The sequence below is a fragment of the Lagenorhynchus albirostris genome, chromosome 10 (genome assembly GCF_949774975.1).
Source record: "Lagenorhynchus albirostris chromosome 10, mLagAlb1.1, whole genome shotgun sequence".
Taxonomy (NCBI): Eukaryota; Metazoa; Chordata; class Mammalia; order Artiodactyla; family Delphinidae; genus Lagenorhynchus; species Lagenorhynchus albirostris.
Window position 1 is genome coordinate 45,196,839 of NC_083104.1, and position 17,558 is coordinate 45,214,396.

General features: G+C 50.4%; 1 protein-coding gene across 17 annotated transcripts in view; it reads left to right on the forward strand.

Annotated features, from left to right (window-relative positions):
• Positions 1-17,217, forward strand: part of TRAK1 (trafficking kinesin protein 1) — a 104,288-nt gene extending 87,071 nt beyond the window's left edge. For 4 of the 17 annotated variants that reach the window (XM_060162242.1, XM_060162237.1, XM_060162241.1 and 1 more), the window contains 3 exons: positions 1,113-1,448; positions 11,027-11,129; positions 14,374-17,217. In XM_060162242.1, coding sequence (XP_060018225.1) covers positions 1,113-1,448; positions 11,027-11,129; positions 14,374-15,172 — 1,238 coding nt within the window. In that variant the 3' untranslated portion in view covers positions 15,173-17,217. Of the gene's footprint in view, positions 1-1,112; positions 1,449-2,549; positions 4,115-11,026; positions 11,130-11,930; positions 12,022-14,373 lie in introns of those variants that run through there. The other 13 variants (XM_060162244.1, XM_060162246.1, XM_060162247.1 and 10 more) reach the window with 13 other exon arrangements.
• The last annotated feature ends 341 nt before the right edge of the window (positions 17,218-17,558 follow it).

Below are 17,558 nucleotides of genomic sequence, written 5' to 3' on the forward strand. Positions count from 1 at the left end.
AACAGTGAGTGTCTGGGAGTTCATTGAGAACTGTTCTCAAAGTCTCTCTGTTGAGCGTGGAATGTTATTGGTGTGGCTAGCTTCTTCATCTGTGGAATGGGGATAGAATGCCCACGGGCGGGGCACCCACAGTACCAGGGCCATGTGAGGGGTATTAAGTGTCCTAAGGGGGAGAAGGTTTGCTCTAGCAGATGGGTTGGGCAGAATCCCGGCACAGAGTAACATGCTAAAGGTGCTGAGATGTAGTGCCTCAGTAAATACACTTCTTAACCAAAGTTTCCTAAGCAGACTTGGTCTTGGAACACCTCTCTTTGGGAGCACCAGGTTTACCTTCCAGGTCCTCAAGGACGCACTCCGGTGTTATTACAGACCTTGTTTGGTGTCATCCGAGTCCCAGGCTCTGGTGTCAGCCAGGAGATGGGCTCCTCTGCTTCAGACCTCTGTGTGGACTTATGTGTTCTTAAATCACGTCTCTTTAAGCCAGTTCCCACTCCCCAAAGCCTGCAGCCTGTCAGGCTTATTGGCGGAATACAGAAAACCTAGGTAAAGGAGGTAACGGCCGTGCCCACCACTTCTCTGTGTGCTCCTTTAATTTCTTTTTGCTTTTCTCTTGTTGTGGGTCCTAGAGTTGGTTTGACATCGTCTTATTCTGCCTCTGCTCTGTCTTCCCTGTTCCCAGCTGTGTGTACTTGGTATAGAATCCATACACATTCCCCCCTCCCACCCCTCTTCTGTGCTTGCCTCGCTTATCTTTTCCTCTTCTATTTCTAAAGTGATTCTGTGGATTTGGGGGTTGACATCAGTTGATTAAAATAAAGAGTTTGTCACCAAACATCCTTGTCACATAGTATGGCGTTAATTTTACTTTGTAAAAAAATTGATTTTCCTCCTTAATTGGTGCCCCTTCCGGGCATGGAAGGGGATTAGCACCTGCTGCACAGCAGGAGGGGCAAGGGAAGCTCAATGGGTGTCCCTACCAGAGTCCACCTGTGGCACCCAGGGCCCCCTGGGGCTCACGCTCCGCACTGGAGGGTGGTGAACAGCCATCCGCTTAGACCCCCGTCCTAACCCTCTCTTCTCCCTGTCGCCCCCTCTGCCCTTTCTCCTGCAAGGTTCTGCCACCCTTCACCACTGGCAGCAGTTGGCCCAGCCTCACCTCGGGGGCATCCTGGACCCCCGGCCTGGTGTGGTCACCAAGGGCTTCCGGACGCTGGACGTTGACCTGGACGAAGTGTACTGCCTTAACGACTTCGAAGAAGATGACACAGGTGACCACATTTCCCTCCCGGGCCTAGCTACCTCCACGCCAGTTCAGCACCCAGAGACCTCAGGTGAGAGGTCCCGAGCACGCGTGACTGTCTCAGGCAGCAGAAGTAACCCGAGCCGGCCTCAGGCTTTCCCAGAGGAGATGCAGGAGCCGCCAGCGGCCGAGGAGGAGGAGGGGTCTGGTGAGGGCATCGCGATCACTCCTGTAAACCTGGCATCTCTACCGGAGGCAGAGTTCCGGGCCATTCTCACTTCTGTCCCAAGCGCCATCCGTAGTGGCTCTCTGTCTGTAGCTTCTGCTCGTCTGTGTGGGTGATGATGAAAGCGTTCCCACTGTGCGGTTCCGTTTTTTAATAGAGTCTGATGCCTCCTTTTGTAACAGATGGGTGCGGCTCCCTGCCCACCTTGGAGGTGCATGGCCCGGTGGGCTCTTAAAGGGGAGCAGGAAAGGCTGCTAAAAGGAAGTGGATTATTGCCCCCTACCCGCCCCGAGCATCAGCTCCCCCTTCCTGTTCTGGCTCTCTCCCCTTGTCTAAAAGGCAGCTTCTCGGGTCCCCTGGTGACTTCCAGACTGAGCTGAGCTGAGTTGGGCAGTTTTAGGGGCAATTATGAGTGCTGGATCGTTCAGAAGGTGAATGAGAGGATCTGTTACCTACACGATGCGTTAAAATTGGAAGAAGCCCAGAAAGTGTTCAGGATGTCAGAGATCACTTCATAGATCAGCCTGTTCCCTTTCCTAACTGCAGTGAAGGCGTTTGTGTTTTCTTTCCAGCTTATACATGTGTTCAAAGTAGATTTTTTTTTTTTTTTTTTTTTTTTTTTTTTGTGGTACGGGGCCCTCTCACTGTTGTGACCTCTCCCGTTGCAGAGCACAGGCTCCGGACGCGCAGGCTCAGCGGCCATGGCTCACGGGCCCAGCCGCTCCGCGGCATGTGGGATCTTCCCGGACCGGGGCACAAACCCGTGTCCCCTGCGTCGGCAGGTGGACTCTCAACCACTGCGCCACCAGGGAAGCCCCAAAGCAGATTTTTTTTTAAGTGTTTTAGCAATACTCCTTAATCCAGCAAACCCTGAGAGGATGTCAGTAAGCTTTTTTAGAGAGAGAACTCTAGATGGATCTGGAAAGAGCACTGGCTGATCTCTGTGCCCACCTCCCTCCACCCCAATATTAAAGATATGACCATGAGGTTGCAGAATGACACATCCTAGGCCTCACTGGGATGAAAAGCTTTGTGCCCAGGGCCCTGGCATCACAGGGTCACGTGGTTTACTATTTACCCCAGACTTCCTGGACCCCCTGGCTGCTTGGGCTGAGGGGAGAGACCCAGAAAAAGATGAATTAACCCAATGTCGTCATCCTCATGACATTCCCAAGCCACCAGATTTGAGGAGAGGCCGTTCATCTTTGTGACTGATAATTTTCGTTCCTGAGAGGTACAACACCCCCCATAGAGTACAGGGCAGGGGAGAGCTGAGGTTCATGGTGGTGTCTCCCATCCCCTGGCTAAGTTCACGCACCTCTGGCCAAGGAACTTTTCTTTTTTCTTTGACATGAACTTTAGAGGTATCATCAAGTAAAAAGGATAATTTAGCACCTGGGTTTATTTATGTCTTATTTTAATTTTTAGCCACTGAGTTACCAGATTAAGCTTGCAAGGGAATGAAAATGCACATTATCTAGGGTCTTCTCACTTAAGAAAAGGAACCCTTTTCCCTCCGGTACTGTTACCTCCCTGTGTCATCGGCCCTGGTGCCCCTCTGGAAGGCAGACCGTGGTACAGGAGTCACTGTGTCTGCTAATTTTGTGGCTGAAGGGGCAGGCATCGTGTTGAGTGTGGTGACCCCTCCCTGCAGCCTTGCAGGTGGATTAGAAGGTGAATCCTGTAAATTTAAAGAAGCACCATTCAGTTTCTCTTGGAGACGTTGTAGAGAAGGACTAAAGCTTATCAATTCAGCTAAGAATATCTCTCTGAGGACAGAGGGAGCAAGGGGACCAGTTATGAGGAGCTAAGTCCTAACCACTTTCCTTACCACACACAAAGGCGTATCCATTGCTTCTTCCCACCTTCCTCAAACCTGCAGCAAATCCATCCCAGCAACTTGGAGGAGAGGCACACAGACGTACAGTGGAAACTACAGAGGAGTCACAATGGTAGCGTGCAACCAGAAAGAATTATATAGATCGCTGAAGGTAATTTAGGGAAGGTCTGATCATCTCGGCAAAGGTTCTTTCGAGCTTATTTTCTGGGTAAGACTTGATAAAAGCTCAGTGCAGGAGGGAAAGACACGGACAACGATCTGGCTCTTTTTTCCCTGTGGGGAATGACAGAACCACTTTGATTCTAGGAATGTAAGAAGCACGTCACTCTACATACATCATCCCAGGGACCCTGAGTGGCATTACGCACACAATCTTGGAGTCACAGGCGACAGATAAGTTTCATTGGGAAAGCCTGGGGCTTCCTCTGTCTTGGAATTTGTACCGCCTGCTGGCCTGGTTCCTGCCTTGGTCTGCCCTTTCCTGTTGCCAAACAGCACAGTTCCAGGAGCTGCCATCTGCCTGGCAAGAGTTAGTAGGGAGAACCTTTGAAGACAGAAGGTGATTAACCTTTCTTTTTTAACAACTGGTATTATGGGAGGAAATTGGGAAAACTTGTATATTAGGCACTCTTGTCTAGAGCCTGCTCTCATGGAGAAAACATTTTGAGTACTGAAAAATATTTATTAATATATTTTAATGTATTATTGTGTCATTATTTGATTTTTATCATCCCATGTCTTTAAAAAGGATAAATCCTTGTTATATTTGTAAATAATTTAGATGATTAAAATGGACTATGTAAAACAATATTTAGATTACAGTTTTACTTTATTTCAGTAATATATTTTATGTTTTAATTCGTATAGAAAGTGCACTTTTATCAGAAATAGACATAATCTCGTACTGCCAGTGTTCTGAATGTTAGGTATTTATGTGTAGAGAAGAGGCTGCGTGTGGTAAAGGATTAAGGTCCGAGTTTAAAGTCACACAGTTAGGTCAGCAGATGGTTGGATGGACAGTCCAGGTGAATTATCGTGGATGCCTTGATTCTTAAAGGAGAGACAGAGGCAGGATTAAAGCAACATAGAAGAAAGCAAAGGTCAGTTTACTTAATGCTCATACACATGGAGACCATTTCCAGTGGGAGAAATATCCCAAAACAGGCTCCGATAAATCATGGCGGCCTCTCTGGCAGTGGTGCCGCAGTGGAGCTGTGTGTCATTTTTGAGGCTGAGCGTTGAAGGCAAAAATCACATTTGGTCAAAAGTGCCCTTGAAAATCCCTGAAGCTGCAGCACTTGGGCCCCCAGAAGCAAAAGCCAAGAACTAGCTTCTTTTGTAGCTTGCTTATTTGATACGTAGGTCCAGGCTCTGTTCAGGAGAGGTGACGTGAAGAGAAGGGAACAGCTGGTGGATGAAAGGAGGCAGACAGAAAGCTCGAGGAACTGTGTATCACTCCAGCCTCCTCTGGGGCAGGGGCTGGTATGAGCAAAGCCCTGGGTGGGCATCCTCTTGCACTGTCAGTCCCACTGCAGAAGCAGGACCCAAAGGGGCTTGTGAGGGAACGTTGGCCGTGAGGACCTGATGAATGTAGAAGGGAAAGTCTGATACATTCGATTCACAGACCCTCTGGGAAGGTTCCTTCTTATCTCCACCCAGGGAGTTGACAAAGAGATCCCACTCTAATGAGAAGATTTTTCAACCCCACCCTGGTGTGTAGCAGTGACAGGAGTTTGGTTATTACGGACAAAGCTGGGGTCTGCTCTCACCCCCCTGTATTAGGAGATGCTAAGGAAGCCCTGTCTCTTGCATCAAAATGTATAGTAAACCAGAACCAGGCCAGTGCAGCCCAAAGTGAAAAATGAATGAGGAATCACATAATTGACTAGTCCCAAACAGCACGGGGTCAACCCTGCTTAACATTTCCAGAACAAGCCCGCTTGCTGGAGTCGCTTTTTCTATGGAACCTCACCTCTGAAAACCATACAAGGGCACTGCCGTGCTCCAAGGGGCACCCACTTGGATTGTTGAGTGGGCGTTTGTTTGCACAATGCCTCTTCTAAAGTGGAGGGCCCTTGAGGCAGCACGTGGGTGCGGGTTGAGGTTCCGGTGCGTTGTCCAGTTGCGCCGCCTATTGACGCACGGGAGAAGTACGCTCTTGAACAGGCTCTGGTAGCACTAGCTGGATGATGGACTTGCGGCCGCTTAGCCAGGCCCGCTCCCCGCACCTGTTGCTGTTTGCCACAGGACGGACATGAAGGCAGAGGGCGCAGGGTCCAGCTTTGTTGGCATCCGAAGAATCCAAAGAGACTCTTGCGTTTGCCCTTTTGATATTTTAACAGCGTTCTAAAAAGTGATTTGGGGACTTTCCTGGTGGTCCAGTGTTAAAGAATCCACCCTGCAATGCAGGGGACATGGGTTCGATCCCTGGTCAGGGAACTAAGATCCCACATGCCGCGAGGCAACTAAGCTGGCGTGCCACAACTACTGAGTTCACGCGCCTCAGCTAGAGCCTGCGTGCCGCAAACTACAGAGCCCATGTGCTCTGGAACTGGCGGGCCACAGCTACAGAGCCCATGCACCCTGGAGCCTGCACGCCACAACTAAAGAAGAGAAAACCTACACGCCACAACTAGAGAGAAGCCCGGGCACCACAATTAAGATGCTGCATGCCTCAACAATGATCCTGCGTGCTGCAACTAAGACCTGCCGCAGGCAAAAATAAATAAAATAAATAAATATATCTTTTTTTTTTTAAGTCATTTTATCTCCTGAAGATACCCCAAGGGCCACCTGAGGGAATTTCTGGTCCTCTCTTTGCCATTCCGTGAGATTGTTCCTCTGTTAAGTCACTTTTTAGATGAAACAGAGTAGACAGCTTGGTGTAGGGGGACAAGTAGACTTTTTATTTTTAAAAATTTTGCAGGAAATACAAGTTGTACAGAAACCAGGAAGAGATCTTGTGATGTGGTTCACAATCTCTGTGCTAGAAACCTCACCAGTGCCTATGGGCTGGATGTCTGCACTGGGGACTCAGGGGTCCCTAGAGCTGCAGGACCAGACAGGGGCTGTATAAAAGAAATGCTTAAGAAGCGGAGGAAAAGAGTCACAGGCCCATGTTAAGCCTGGAACTAAGGGCTTAAAAATGTCATCTTGTAATACTGTGTAGTTTAATATCACTTTTATTTTTTAAAAAAGAAAAGAAGCTGTACTGCTGTATCTGAAACTGCCCTCGATTCCCAACCCGCCCCCCGAGAAAAACACTTGTTAAAGCCACATTAATCCCAAACAGCATTTATATAAATGGTGAAGCACACGGCAAACAAAGGTTTTATGGAGTTTTTCCCACATGAACTCATCATAGAACTTTTATTTCCAGAAAAATTCACATGCAGAGTTATATAAAGAAGTGATAGAAAAAGTCTTTAAAGCATTTTTCTGTGCCCTGAGAGTTTAGTTATTTAGGAAGAATTCTAAAACATTGCTTTAAAAAAAAAAAAAAAGGGCATGTAGCTGACAGGCAAAGATACGCGTCCCACCTCCACTGTGGTTACTCCTTGAGCAAAAACAACAAAGTCATTAGAAGCTGGTAAAAAGATGAAAAAAAAAAGTGCTGATGTTTGCAGGGCTTTCAAGCCATGCCTTTAAGCTGGATGGACAATGCTTTTACTTTCAATAGGTTTGTTTTTTCTTGGACAGAAAAGGTCGGCCGGTGGCTGCCACTGTTGCTGTGGTGGCAGCTACTAGAATTAAAGGAGGTGGGGGGAGTGTGTGTGTGTGTGTGTGTGTGTTGGTGAATGAGTTTATAGAAATGGCAGAGCAGATCCAAGTCGTGTGATGGTAGCTTCACACGACATGTTCAAATGAAGAAAAGGGGAAAAAGGTCAAGGCATTTTGTTTATTTTACACAAGTTGGCCTCTTCCCATGAAGAGAGGGAAAAGAATGTGGAAGGCTCTCAGTATGTCACAAAGATAAAACCCCTTTTTCCAAGATTTTGGGATGGGTTTGTCATTTTAAAGAAAATATTTTAATAAGTTACTTCTGTAAGCCAAAAAATAGCTTGGATGTGTAGCATGGCCAGCATTCCTCTGTCCTCAGAGATCCCCTTGGAAGCCGTGTGTGTGTGTGTGTGTGTGTGTGTGTGTGTGTGTGTGTGTGTGTGTGTGTGTAGGTCCCAGCTCCCCATAGAGTTCAGTAGGTACAGCTGCATCCTGACAGCTGTGTGGGTTCCCGGGAGGGTTCTTTTAAGGACGATCCTACGATGGCCTTTAGAGAGAGAAGTTTCTGGTCTCCCCGGCACATTCCCAGCCTGGCCTTCCCTGTGGGTGGGGGAAGGAAAGCATCGTTCCAATTGACCGACATGTATGAGCTCGTGTGAACAGATCTCATCACGTGGACGGCCAGGCTGCAAAGCCCAGTCACCCTGCAGGTCCCTGCCGGTATACCCAACCTTATCCGTGTTTCTTTCCTCTTCTCACCATTGGATCCCTGGGCTGCGAGGAGAGCACTGGGCTTTCCTGCCCATCTTCCCTGGAGACCCGAGCCTTCCCCCAAGCAGCAGTCAACCCGGTCTGGGTAGCACACTTGCAGATAATCCCCAGCGTGGTCTTCAGGGCATCCAAGAAGGAAGCCCCAACTCACTGGAGACTCAGGGCTGGGCCAGGGCTCCCTCACGACTGGCTGCGGCGGCAAGGTCCCAAGCACCCAATGTTCCAGTCAGTACCAGGCGCCATGTGCCCCCAGAGGAGCACAGCCAGTCAGAGCCATTTACCAAGTGCACCTGCTCTGGGCAGAAAGCACACCGGGGTCGGTCAGAGTGCAGGTGGGCAGGGGCACTGTCCCCCTTATACAGCCCTCCGAGACCCCACCTCAGCTGAAGGGTGTGTGCTTGCGTGGCACATTTTAAAGAACAAAAAATCTACACGGTAGCTACCTGTAGGCAGTTCACCAACGTAGACGGTCTTTAGTCAAGGATTAATTAAGTTTAAAGGTTCTCTTCGACAGATGAGAATTTTGTACCAGTTTCAGAACCCACGGCGGGAGGAACAAAGAAAAATAATAAAGGTTAGGGTCTTTTGAGGGCGTGAAATGCAAGTTCATTCCTAAATAAAATACTTGATGAAAGTACTTGTCAGTGTTAACACTTTTGGCTCACAACACTGCAGTCCTCCAGTCAGACCGAGAAAAGGAATGAGGATTTAAGTAGGAAGTCAGAACATTAAATCCCAAACCCCTGTCCTTGGAGGCCCCAAGCGAGCAGCATGCGGTTAACCCACAGCACCTAAGGCAGGGCTTTGGGGTGCAGTGGTGACTGCAGTAGTGAGCACTCCCACTGAGCCCCTGCTCCCTGCCTAGAAGACTCTGTCAGTGCCTCTTGCTTTGGGAATTTGCTCTCTCCTGTTCACAGAACTGTAGGAATCAGCCCCCAGCAGCTCAAGGAGCCTCGGGTGACTCACTGTCTCTGTTGTGTCCCAAGGAAGGGAGATGCTGCAGTGGCCCGGTGGGCAGTGGTGACTCGGAGAGCTGGCCGGTCCAGGCGTCCCAGTGGTATTGCGGAGGGGCCGAACCTCTGGCTTTGGCACTTTTGATCCTTGTTGTTGATTTTCCTTGGTCTCCTAAAGCTGTCCATCGCTTCTGGGGAATGATGACCTCTGAATTTTAGCAGCCTTTTCCTATTCCCAAAACCCATTTGCAATAAGATGGGTTTTGCTTCTGCTGATGCAACTGTCTCTCTAAAATGTCCATCTCACACTAACTGTTGCGATTGAAGATCCGATATATAATGGGGTGGAGAAGGTGAACACGTGTGACCTTTTGATTTGATATTCTGGCCATGTATTTATTTAAATGGGGTACACTTCTAAGTTTAAATCAAGCCTTGCTTTTGTTTGATTTTTTAAAAAAATGTTCTCTCTCTTTCAACTGTTCTGTCTTAATTACTTCTACTTACTGCACTTTTCTTTCCTCCCTCCCAAATAACCCCTCACGCCTGTTATTCGGAATGCTTTTCTCAGGTTTTTTGTTGCTTTTGCTTCTAGACCTTATTGCAATCAGAGAATCGTGATTGGTTGGTTGCCTTTTCTTCATAGCTTCTAACATTTTTGTTTTGCTTGCAGTCATTTCTCAATTATCTGAGTTCCTAAACCATTACTTTTTTGCTTGAGAAACAAAGATGCATAAAGGCTCTTTTTACGTGTGTTTTCCACCCCCCTCCTGCTTTGCCTGGAGCTCCCAGTGGCTGACAGTTTGCTCTTGTGGCCGTGGTGCTGGCTGCCATGCCAGGGGCCACGGGAGCCTTCCTTGACACAAAGACATGGATTGGACCACAATCATCAGGGGAAACCAGCCTTGCGTAGCTCCTGAGTCACCGCCACCATTTTTGTGCCTTGGCTGTGTCCTGCCTGCCTTCAATTTGCGTGTCTCCAATATGTTTTTGTTTGTTTGTTTCATCTGGGTTCTAGTTTTTTCTTTTCTTTTTGTTTTAAGATACAATCACCCGTGTGTGGATCTGTAGGGTCGGGGCACCGATCTCTTCTGGTTTGTTTTCCTTTTCCTTTTTGTCAAATCCAAGAGAAAACTTGCCATAAAGAGCTAGAAGATTCTAGTTCCAGCCTTTCGAATCTTCAGCGTGCTCATGGCCTCCGATATCCTAATCCGTTGTCTCCCAAGGAGGTCTCTGGGGGCTGAGAGGCTGCAGGGGTGGAGTGGGTGGGGAGGGGGGCTGACCCAGACCTCACCTTGCATGCTATTGGGAGCAGCATCATTTTTCCTTTTTTTCTCTCTTCTTTTTTTACATTTGAGTTATGAATGAGGATGACCTCTACAATCATGATGTCTCCCGTAGACTCTATTCCTACGTATCCCCTGCCGGCTTTCTGGTGCATGGTCCTAACGCTTCTGTGATTTACTTCGCTCCAGATCTTAGTCTTTCAGCTGCCTTAACAACTCTTTGGAGCTTTCAGAGGAAATAAGTTGAGGACCACTTGTTCTGTCTCATTTTCATCAGAAACCAGACATCCTAGAGATGGCAAGAAAGCAGCCCAGGGGGACTGGTGCTGCTTTGCACCGCTGTGTGTCAGCCCAGCCCAGGTCCTGGGACTTCAGCCCCACGGAGAACCCAGGCCCTGGGACTCCTGCCACGTTGTTGCTGAGGCAGCTGAGGCCCCATCTCCCTCCCTGTCGACCACAGACAGTAGTGGAGCCAGCTTCCTCAAGCCCCTTTTTGTGTAAACAGAAAAGGGAGCCCGTGAGCCTTGCCCTGTTCCCAGGCGCGAGTGCCCCTCCCTGCCCTGCACCTCTCCCCTCCCCTTGGCAGAGTTTGGCACCTACTTGCCAATGAAAAGAAAAGTAAAGCAACAAAAGAAGGAAGCCGATTTGGACCTCTGAGGAGGGAACCCAAATTTACCCCAAGGGCCCATTAGCCCTTCAAACTGGATCCACTACTGGCCAAAGAACGCTGATGGGAAACCCTGTCTGGACTGGGTTGGAAGCTGGAATTCGATGCTCTGCACACCAGTGCTCAAAAGTGTGGTTATTTTTGAGGGACCACCTTCGATCCAGAACATTTGCGTTTCACCTTCCTCGCCCAGATCCAGTTCACAAGGTAGCCCATCGCTTCTTGCATCTGTCCAGGGTCATGTGGGATTTTAACTTTTCTCATGGGTGTACTTGGATGCAAGGACTATATTTTGTTCCTCCCTTCCCCCCCCCCCGATTTAGCCCACCACCCTGGGAAGTGCATGTCACAGACAAACTCCACCTTCACCTTCACCACCTGTCGCATCCTGCACCCTTCAGACGAGCTCACGCGGGTCACACCAAGGTAAGGGACCCGGCCGGGGGGTGGGCAGGGTGGGGTGAGGTTGAGACACTCCCTGTGAGACTTAACGTTGAGGAAAGCCAAAGTAGAGAGGCTCCTTCAAATCTACCCCTAGCCAGTGGAAGCATCTCCCAAGCACTGCAGTCGCCTGTTCTGAGTCCCATCTTTTTTTCTTTCTTTCTTTCTTTTTGCATCAAGACCCCTATTGATTCAGATCCAGCGCAGATAGAGAGACCTGGACCCACTTTTAGTTGCTCTTTTATTGGCCGTGGAAGATTCTTACGTCCCTTCTCAACCAGCTGAAGTTTAGGGCACTACCACAGCCCCTAAGTCCAAGTTGTTGGCTTTTTGCCCCGAAGTTTGTCAGTCGAACGTGTTCTTTCACAGAATGGAGTTACTGAGCCCTGTGGTAGCACTTATGCCTCTGGCGATGGCCCCAGGGGCCATGCATCACAGCCACCCTGTAATGACCGAAATGATAAAACTTGAATGGAACCACATGCCCAGCGTGGTCCATTTCCCTTGGGCACCTCCGAGAAGTGATAAGAGTTGGTACCATAGGACGAGAGGACTTGTATGGCCTGGGCGAAGGGGGGGGCAGTCTGCTGGCTGGATTTCAGAGCTTCCAGTAAAAGGGAAAGTGGTCTCCCCCAACCTGGTAGCGTGACCCCATCAGCTGATTTCTCTGTGGTACGAGGTGGCAGGGTGAGTGGAAGGTAACTTACGGGAGAGAGGCGAGCAGGGCCAGCTCGGAGGGAGCAGCTGCCCCAAGGAGCACCTTCAATGATGAATAATTCTCCGCAGGTCATGTGAGGAGGACGACGAAGCAGCCCCAGGCCCCGTTGAGCTGAGAGCAGATGTAGGGCAGAGAGTGAGCCCGCGGGCGAGGCAGGGGGTGAGAACACCACCAGCAGGGCCCCGTGAAGGAGCTGTGTGTGCACGCGTGGCCGCCACTAACCCACGATGTAGGCGTGGATGTGTCTCTGATTGTGCCTGGCTAACTCGGCCTTGACAACGGATACCCCTAACCTGTCTAAATGCCCCAGTCACTCCGAGTGTCAGCACTAATACAGGTCTAACCGAGGTTCTCACCGGAAGGGGACCTCGAAATTTTAGCTTGTCTCTCCGTCTCCCTTCCTGCCTCTGGAGAACCCGGCTTCCCTATCCCTCAGCTTTATGTTTGAAGAGATCGTGTTTAAAACCACTGGACAGAGCTTCGCCCTGGGAGAGGCTGGCATCCTGGTGCCCTTCTGACTGTAGCCGTAGGACTCGGCACCACACTCCTGCCTTCTTCTCTAAGTCCTTCTGGCCTCGTCAGAGATGAAAAAGCCTGAGAAGTCAGTAGTAAGAAAAGGCTTTTTACCTGAGTTTGAAAGAATGGCAGCTTGAAACAAAATAGAGAATCTCCCTAGGAATGGCTCTGTGAACAAGATTTTAAGTCCAGATTTTTGGGGGGCCCTCTATTGCTTGTAGATCAATTTTGTAGAATTCCACCTGTGCCTTTTTTTTTTTTTTTTTTTTGGCGGTACGCGGGCCTCTCACTGTTGCGGCCTCTCCCGTTGTGGAGCACAGTCTCCAGACGCGCAGGCTCAGCGGCCACGGCTCACGGGCCCAGCCGCTCCGCGGCATGTGGGATCTTCCCCGACCCGGGCACGAACCCGTGTCCCCTGCATCGGCAGGTGGACTCTCAACCACTGCACCAACAGGGAAGCCCCACCTGTGCCTTTTGAAGAATCCACCTTTTAACCTTAGGAATCTGCTGTGGTTTCTAATCCCATGTTCCTCTGAGTACTCCCGACCCATCAGCATCCCCAGTCCCGAGCTTGTGTGAGACAGGCCTGTTCTGGGTTCCTCACCCTGTGCAGACTGGCCGGTGGTGAGGTCACCTGAGTGTGCAGCCAAGTGATGCCTCCGCTTGTACTTGCCCTTGACCTGTCCCTCCTGCAGGAGGGGGCCCTGCTCCACTCATTCCAAGGACCTGCTCCAGAGCCCATCCCCTTCCTCCCCTTTCCCTAAGTTGGTGCTTTGTCCAAGGTATGTGGCCTGTCCCCTGTCAGGCTGGGGAGAGAGGGCTCTATCCCCCGGCTCCCACGGACCACCCAGCTGCCTGTTCCCAGGGGCACCTGCAGCCCCTGCTGCGTCCTTTGGCAGGTGCCAGGGCAGAGCTCATGAGACCGTCAGGAGGGATGTGTTTTCTGTGCCGCTCAGTTGCTCATCCAGCAGCAGCTCAGGGCCTCTGTGCCTGGGTGGCCTCCCTCCATCCCTGAAGCAGTTGTTAAAAGTGGATCTCTCCTGGTTTTCAGGCAGACAGCAGTGCATTCCCCGCTGCTGCCCCTCTGTTATACCTTCTGCCCTAACTCCCTCACTGCTGGATACCAGCTTTTGGAACATAGTGGGTCCTCAGTCAGCATGACATGAGTAGACGAAGGAATCTTTCCACTTTTGCTTTAGTAACCAGGTTTCATACACCGAGTGGGCCTTTTTCTAGGTGGTTCCATAGATGAAGATCTGATAATACGTGACGTGGCTCCCTCTGTCCCAATAACTCCACTCATCAAGGTGGACTTGGGCACCCACGGGAGAAGGACTAGAGGGCAGAAGGGTGCAGAGGAAAGAACAGGTGGTGGGAGTCAGGAGGCCCGGGTCTGCTGCTGAGTTGATGGGCACCTTCAACCTCAGTCTCCCCATCGCCCTAGGGTCCTCCACCGAGATGTCCCACCTGCTTCGGCCATTCCCAGGATAAACTCCCATATCGCGTAGCCCTGGTTAACGTCTTGCCTCAGGGAAGCGGCTACTGGGAAGGAGGGCAGGAATCTGAGTAAATTTGGTAGGGACAGAAAGCCTCTCTTCTGAAGGCCTTCCTCCCCTATCTTTGGGGTCACTCAGACTTGCGTTTAAATCCAGGGTCTTCCACTGAGTAGCTGAGTGTGACGTTGAGTAAGTCACCTAAGCTGAGCCTCAGTTCCCTCACCTGCAAAGGGGGCCGTTGTACCCACCCTCTAGGGCTGAAAGAGGGAAATCACATGCAGCTTCCTTAACTTAAACCACGTCCCCACTTCGGGGAATCCATGGCCCCTTTGGTGAGAGGAACAGCAGACATGGAAAGAGGCACCTGGGGAGCCTGGGCTGGGGGAGTCCCCTTAGCATGTCCTAGGCCTGCGCTGCACCCCGGCAGGCGGCTGGCCACGGCCTGCTTCCTTGGCGCTCACGGGCGTTTTCTGATCAGTGACCTGTCCTTTCTTACCAGCCTTAACTCGGCCCCGACTCCAGCTTGTGGCAGCAGCAGCCACTTGAAGTCCACGCCGGTGGCCACGCCGTGCACTCCGCGGAGACTGAGCCTGGCCGAATCCTTCACTAACGTCCGTGAGTCCACAACCACCATGAGCACATCCCTGGGGCTGGTGTGGCTGCTGAAGGAGCGGGGCATTTCCGCGGCCGTCTACGACCCCCAGAGCTGGGACAGGGCCGGCCGGGGCTCTCTCCTGCACTCCTACACCCCCAGGATGGCCGTGATCCCCTCTACCCCGCCCAACTCGCCTATGCAGTCGCCCATGTCTTCCCCGCCCTCCTTCGAGTTCAAGTGCACGAGCCCTCCCTACGACAACTTCCTGGCTTCCAAGCCAGCCAGCTCCATCCTGAGGGAGGTGAGGGAGAAGAAGCCTGTCCGGAGCAGCGAAAGCCAGACCGATGTGTCTGTCTCCAACCTTAACCTCGTGGACAAAGTTAGGAGGTTTGGTGTGGCCAAAGTGGTGAACTCGGGGCGAGCCCACGTCCCCACCTTGACTGAGGACCAGGGACCTCTCCTCTGTGGGCCCCCGGGCCCCACGCAGGCCCTTGTCCCCGGAGGCCTGGTACCTGAGGGCCTGCCCCTTGGATGCCCCACTGTCACCAGTGCCATCGGCGGGCTCCAGCTCAACAGTGGCATCCGACGGAACCGCAGCTTCCCCACCATGGTGGGGTCCAGCATGCAGATGAAAGCCCCCGTGACGCTCACCTCGGGCATCTTGATGGGTGCTAAACTCCCCAAACAAACTAGCTTACGGTGAGGCTGGGAGAAGACCCTTCCCCTAGAGGAAACCAGTCTTGCTCTCCCCTCCCTCCCCTCCCCCTTCACTGCGCACGCACGCTTCCTCTGCTCTCCTCTGCCCATCCCCTCCTGAGCTAGACAAATCAACCTCGTGCCTAATGGGGGCAGAGTGGAGACTCTGTAAAATGTGTACATAGGACTTGGAGACCTGTATCTGCCCCGCCCTTCCTTCGAATCCCACGGGAAGCACCCCGGCACCGACATCGCTCTCTTGAGGACTTGGCCCGTGCTGGCCGGGGGCAGGGGCAGCCCGGTGTCTTTCCTCCTTCTTTCCTTTGAGAAGCGTTGAAACCCCCACGTGTGTTCTTATCCCATGGATAGGAAACCAGTGAAGTGGCTGGCTGCCAGAGCCACACATCCTGAGCTGTCACGTAGCACAGTGGCTGTGCCGCCTCGTGTCACTGGGCACCTCGTCTCACCCTCCCTGTAAGAGCGTAAGGGGCCTCCGTCCACTGCCACGTGCAGCTGCTGTAGCTTTCACGATGGGAGAGCTGTTCTTTCTTTCTTGGGTCCCAGCTTCTTCAAGACCATCACGGCTCGGCCCCAACGGACGGTCGCTTCTTTTCTTGAGCTGTGACTTTTTCTTCTCATGCCTTCAACCTGAATTCATCCCTCCGTGTTTTGTAATCCACCGTCGGGCCAGACGTCTGACCTGAAAGAGAATGTATTTACACTCCTGCTGCCCCGTTTGGCAGCCCCTGTGTGTTCTGTGTGATTTGTTTTCTTTTTCTGCTTTTTTTTTTTTTTAATATATGCAGGGAAGTAATGGTACTAGATGGGAAGTCGCAGTGAATGTTCTCTCTGTGGTTCTGTGACACCAAAATACAAGTTTCAGACACACCAAGCCACTCATGAGATAGCAGCTTATTTCTGGGACCCAGTGTCACAACCAAATTAAGACCAAGGCGATTTTAACAATAGGATCATAAGGAAAGGGGGTTGGGGAAAGGTGGTGGATGAAATTTTGTCAACAGTAAAAGAGAAGAACCACGGCCAAAGGTAACACCAGACTGGTTCACAGAGAAATGAGGCTTTGGCGGTCCTCTTGTTCTGGTCCTTGTTCTGGACCCTAGACTGGTGAGCCTGCTTTCATGTCTGTGGTCTTCTTCTGCAGCCGTTCGATGCCCTCAGAACACGTTTTGCCCTCTTGTTTCAGAACAGAGCGGTCCCCAAAAGCCCTTTGTGTCCTTGTGCCACTTTTCATCCTTAGGAAAAGGTAGAGGTGTTGTGAGAAGAACCATGAACGGACAGGGAGTCTGGTCCCATCGCCGTCACTGACTCAGTTTCAAACTTTTATTTATTATTTGTGTGTGCTGTATTTTAAACAAACATCTTCTGTCCTCTCCAGCTCGGTCACGGTGCGCCTGCGGCTTTCCAATCCAAGCAGGTCATTTATTTATTCTGATCTGAGGACTGCACTGCATATCACAGTGCTCTGTGGCCATTTCTTCCAGACATTTATGGAAGGATAGCACCATAGGAAAATGAAATTGTCATTTGCACCCTCCATTACCCTCCTCCCGCCACCCTTGGCAAAAGACGTATCCTTCAGTTGAGTGAGTGTGACCTTACGTCCACTGAAGATACTTCGAGAAAGTCCCCAGGAGCAAGCTTTGGTCCCATGATTTCATGCTATTTATTCTCTGAACACGAGGATGTTGGTTAATTGTGTTTTCAACGCTCCTCGCTGTGGTATGTGTGCACTCACTGCAAGGAACTTATATCTTTTTATTTGAATGTATTTTAAAGCCGTAGGTAGAATAACAAAGGAATATTAAAACCATGGATGGAACGGACCATTTTATGTATTCAGAGAGAGGGGCCACCCATCATCATAAAGGAAATACCCGTGTAAAAATCAACAATTCGGAGGTTGCAGTATTTAGTATAGTTAATAAATGATCAACATTGTGCACCCACTACCAAAAAGTGTGTTGTAATGCATCCAAAATCAACAATTAAATTTTATTTGCTAGTGAGTACCAATAAAATAAGTTCAAATGATGGAAAGCACACTGCTATTCTGATTTGTATTTTGTTCTTTTCATTGAGGAGACAATCTCTATGAAAGACTTGAAGGTATGCAGCTCTTGGGGGAACTGAAACGAAAGTCATATACTTCTGTCGTAACCCACCTTTCTTTTAATGTAATACATTCCCTTAGATAACCTTCCAATCAGAACCTGAAGCTCTTTCTCACTTTTCAGGGCTGCATACTACTCCACCACATGCACATGCCCACTGTGAATACATACACACCCCCTTGGACCTTTAAGTTAATTCCAAATTTTTGCTCTCACAGCACTGTAATGAAAAAGCCTTGCGTATATGTAATTTTCCACATA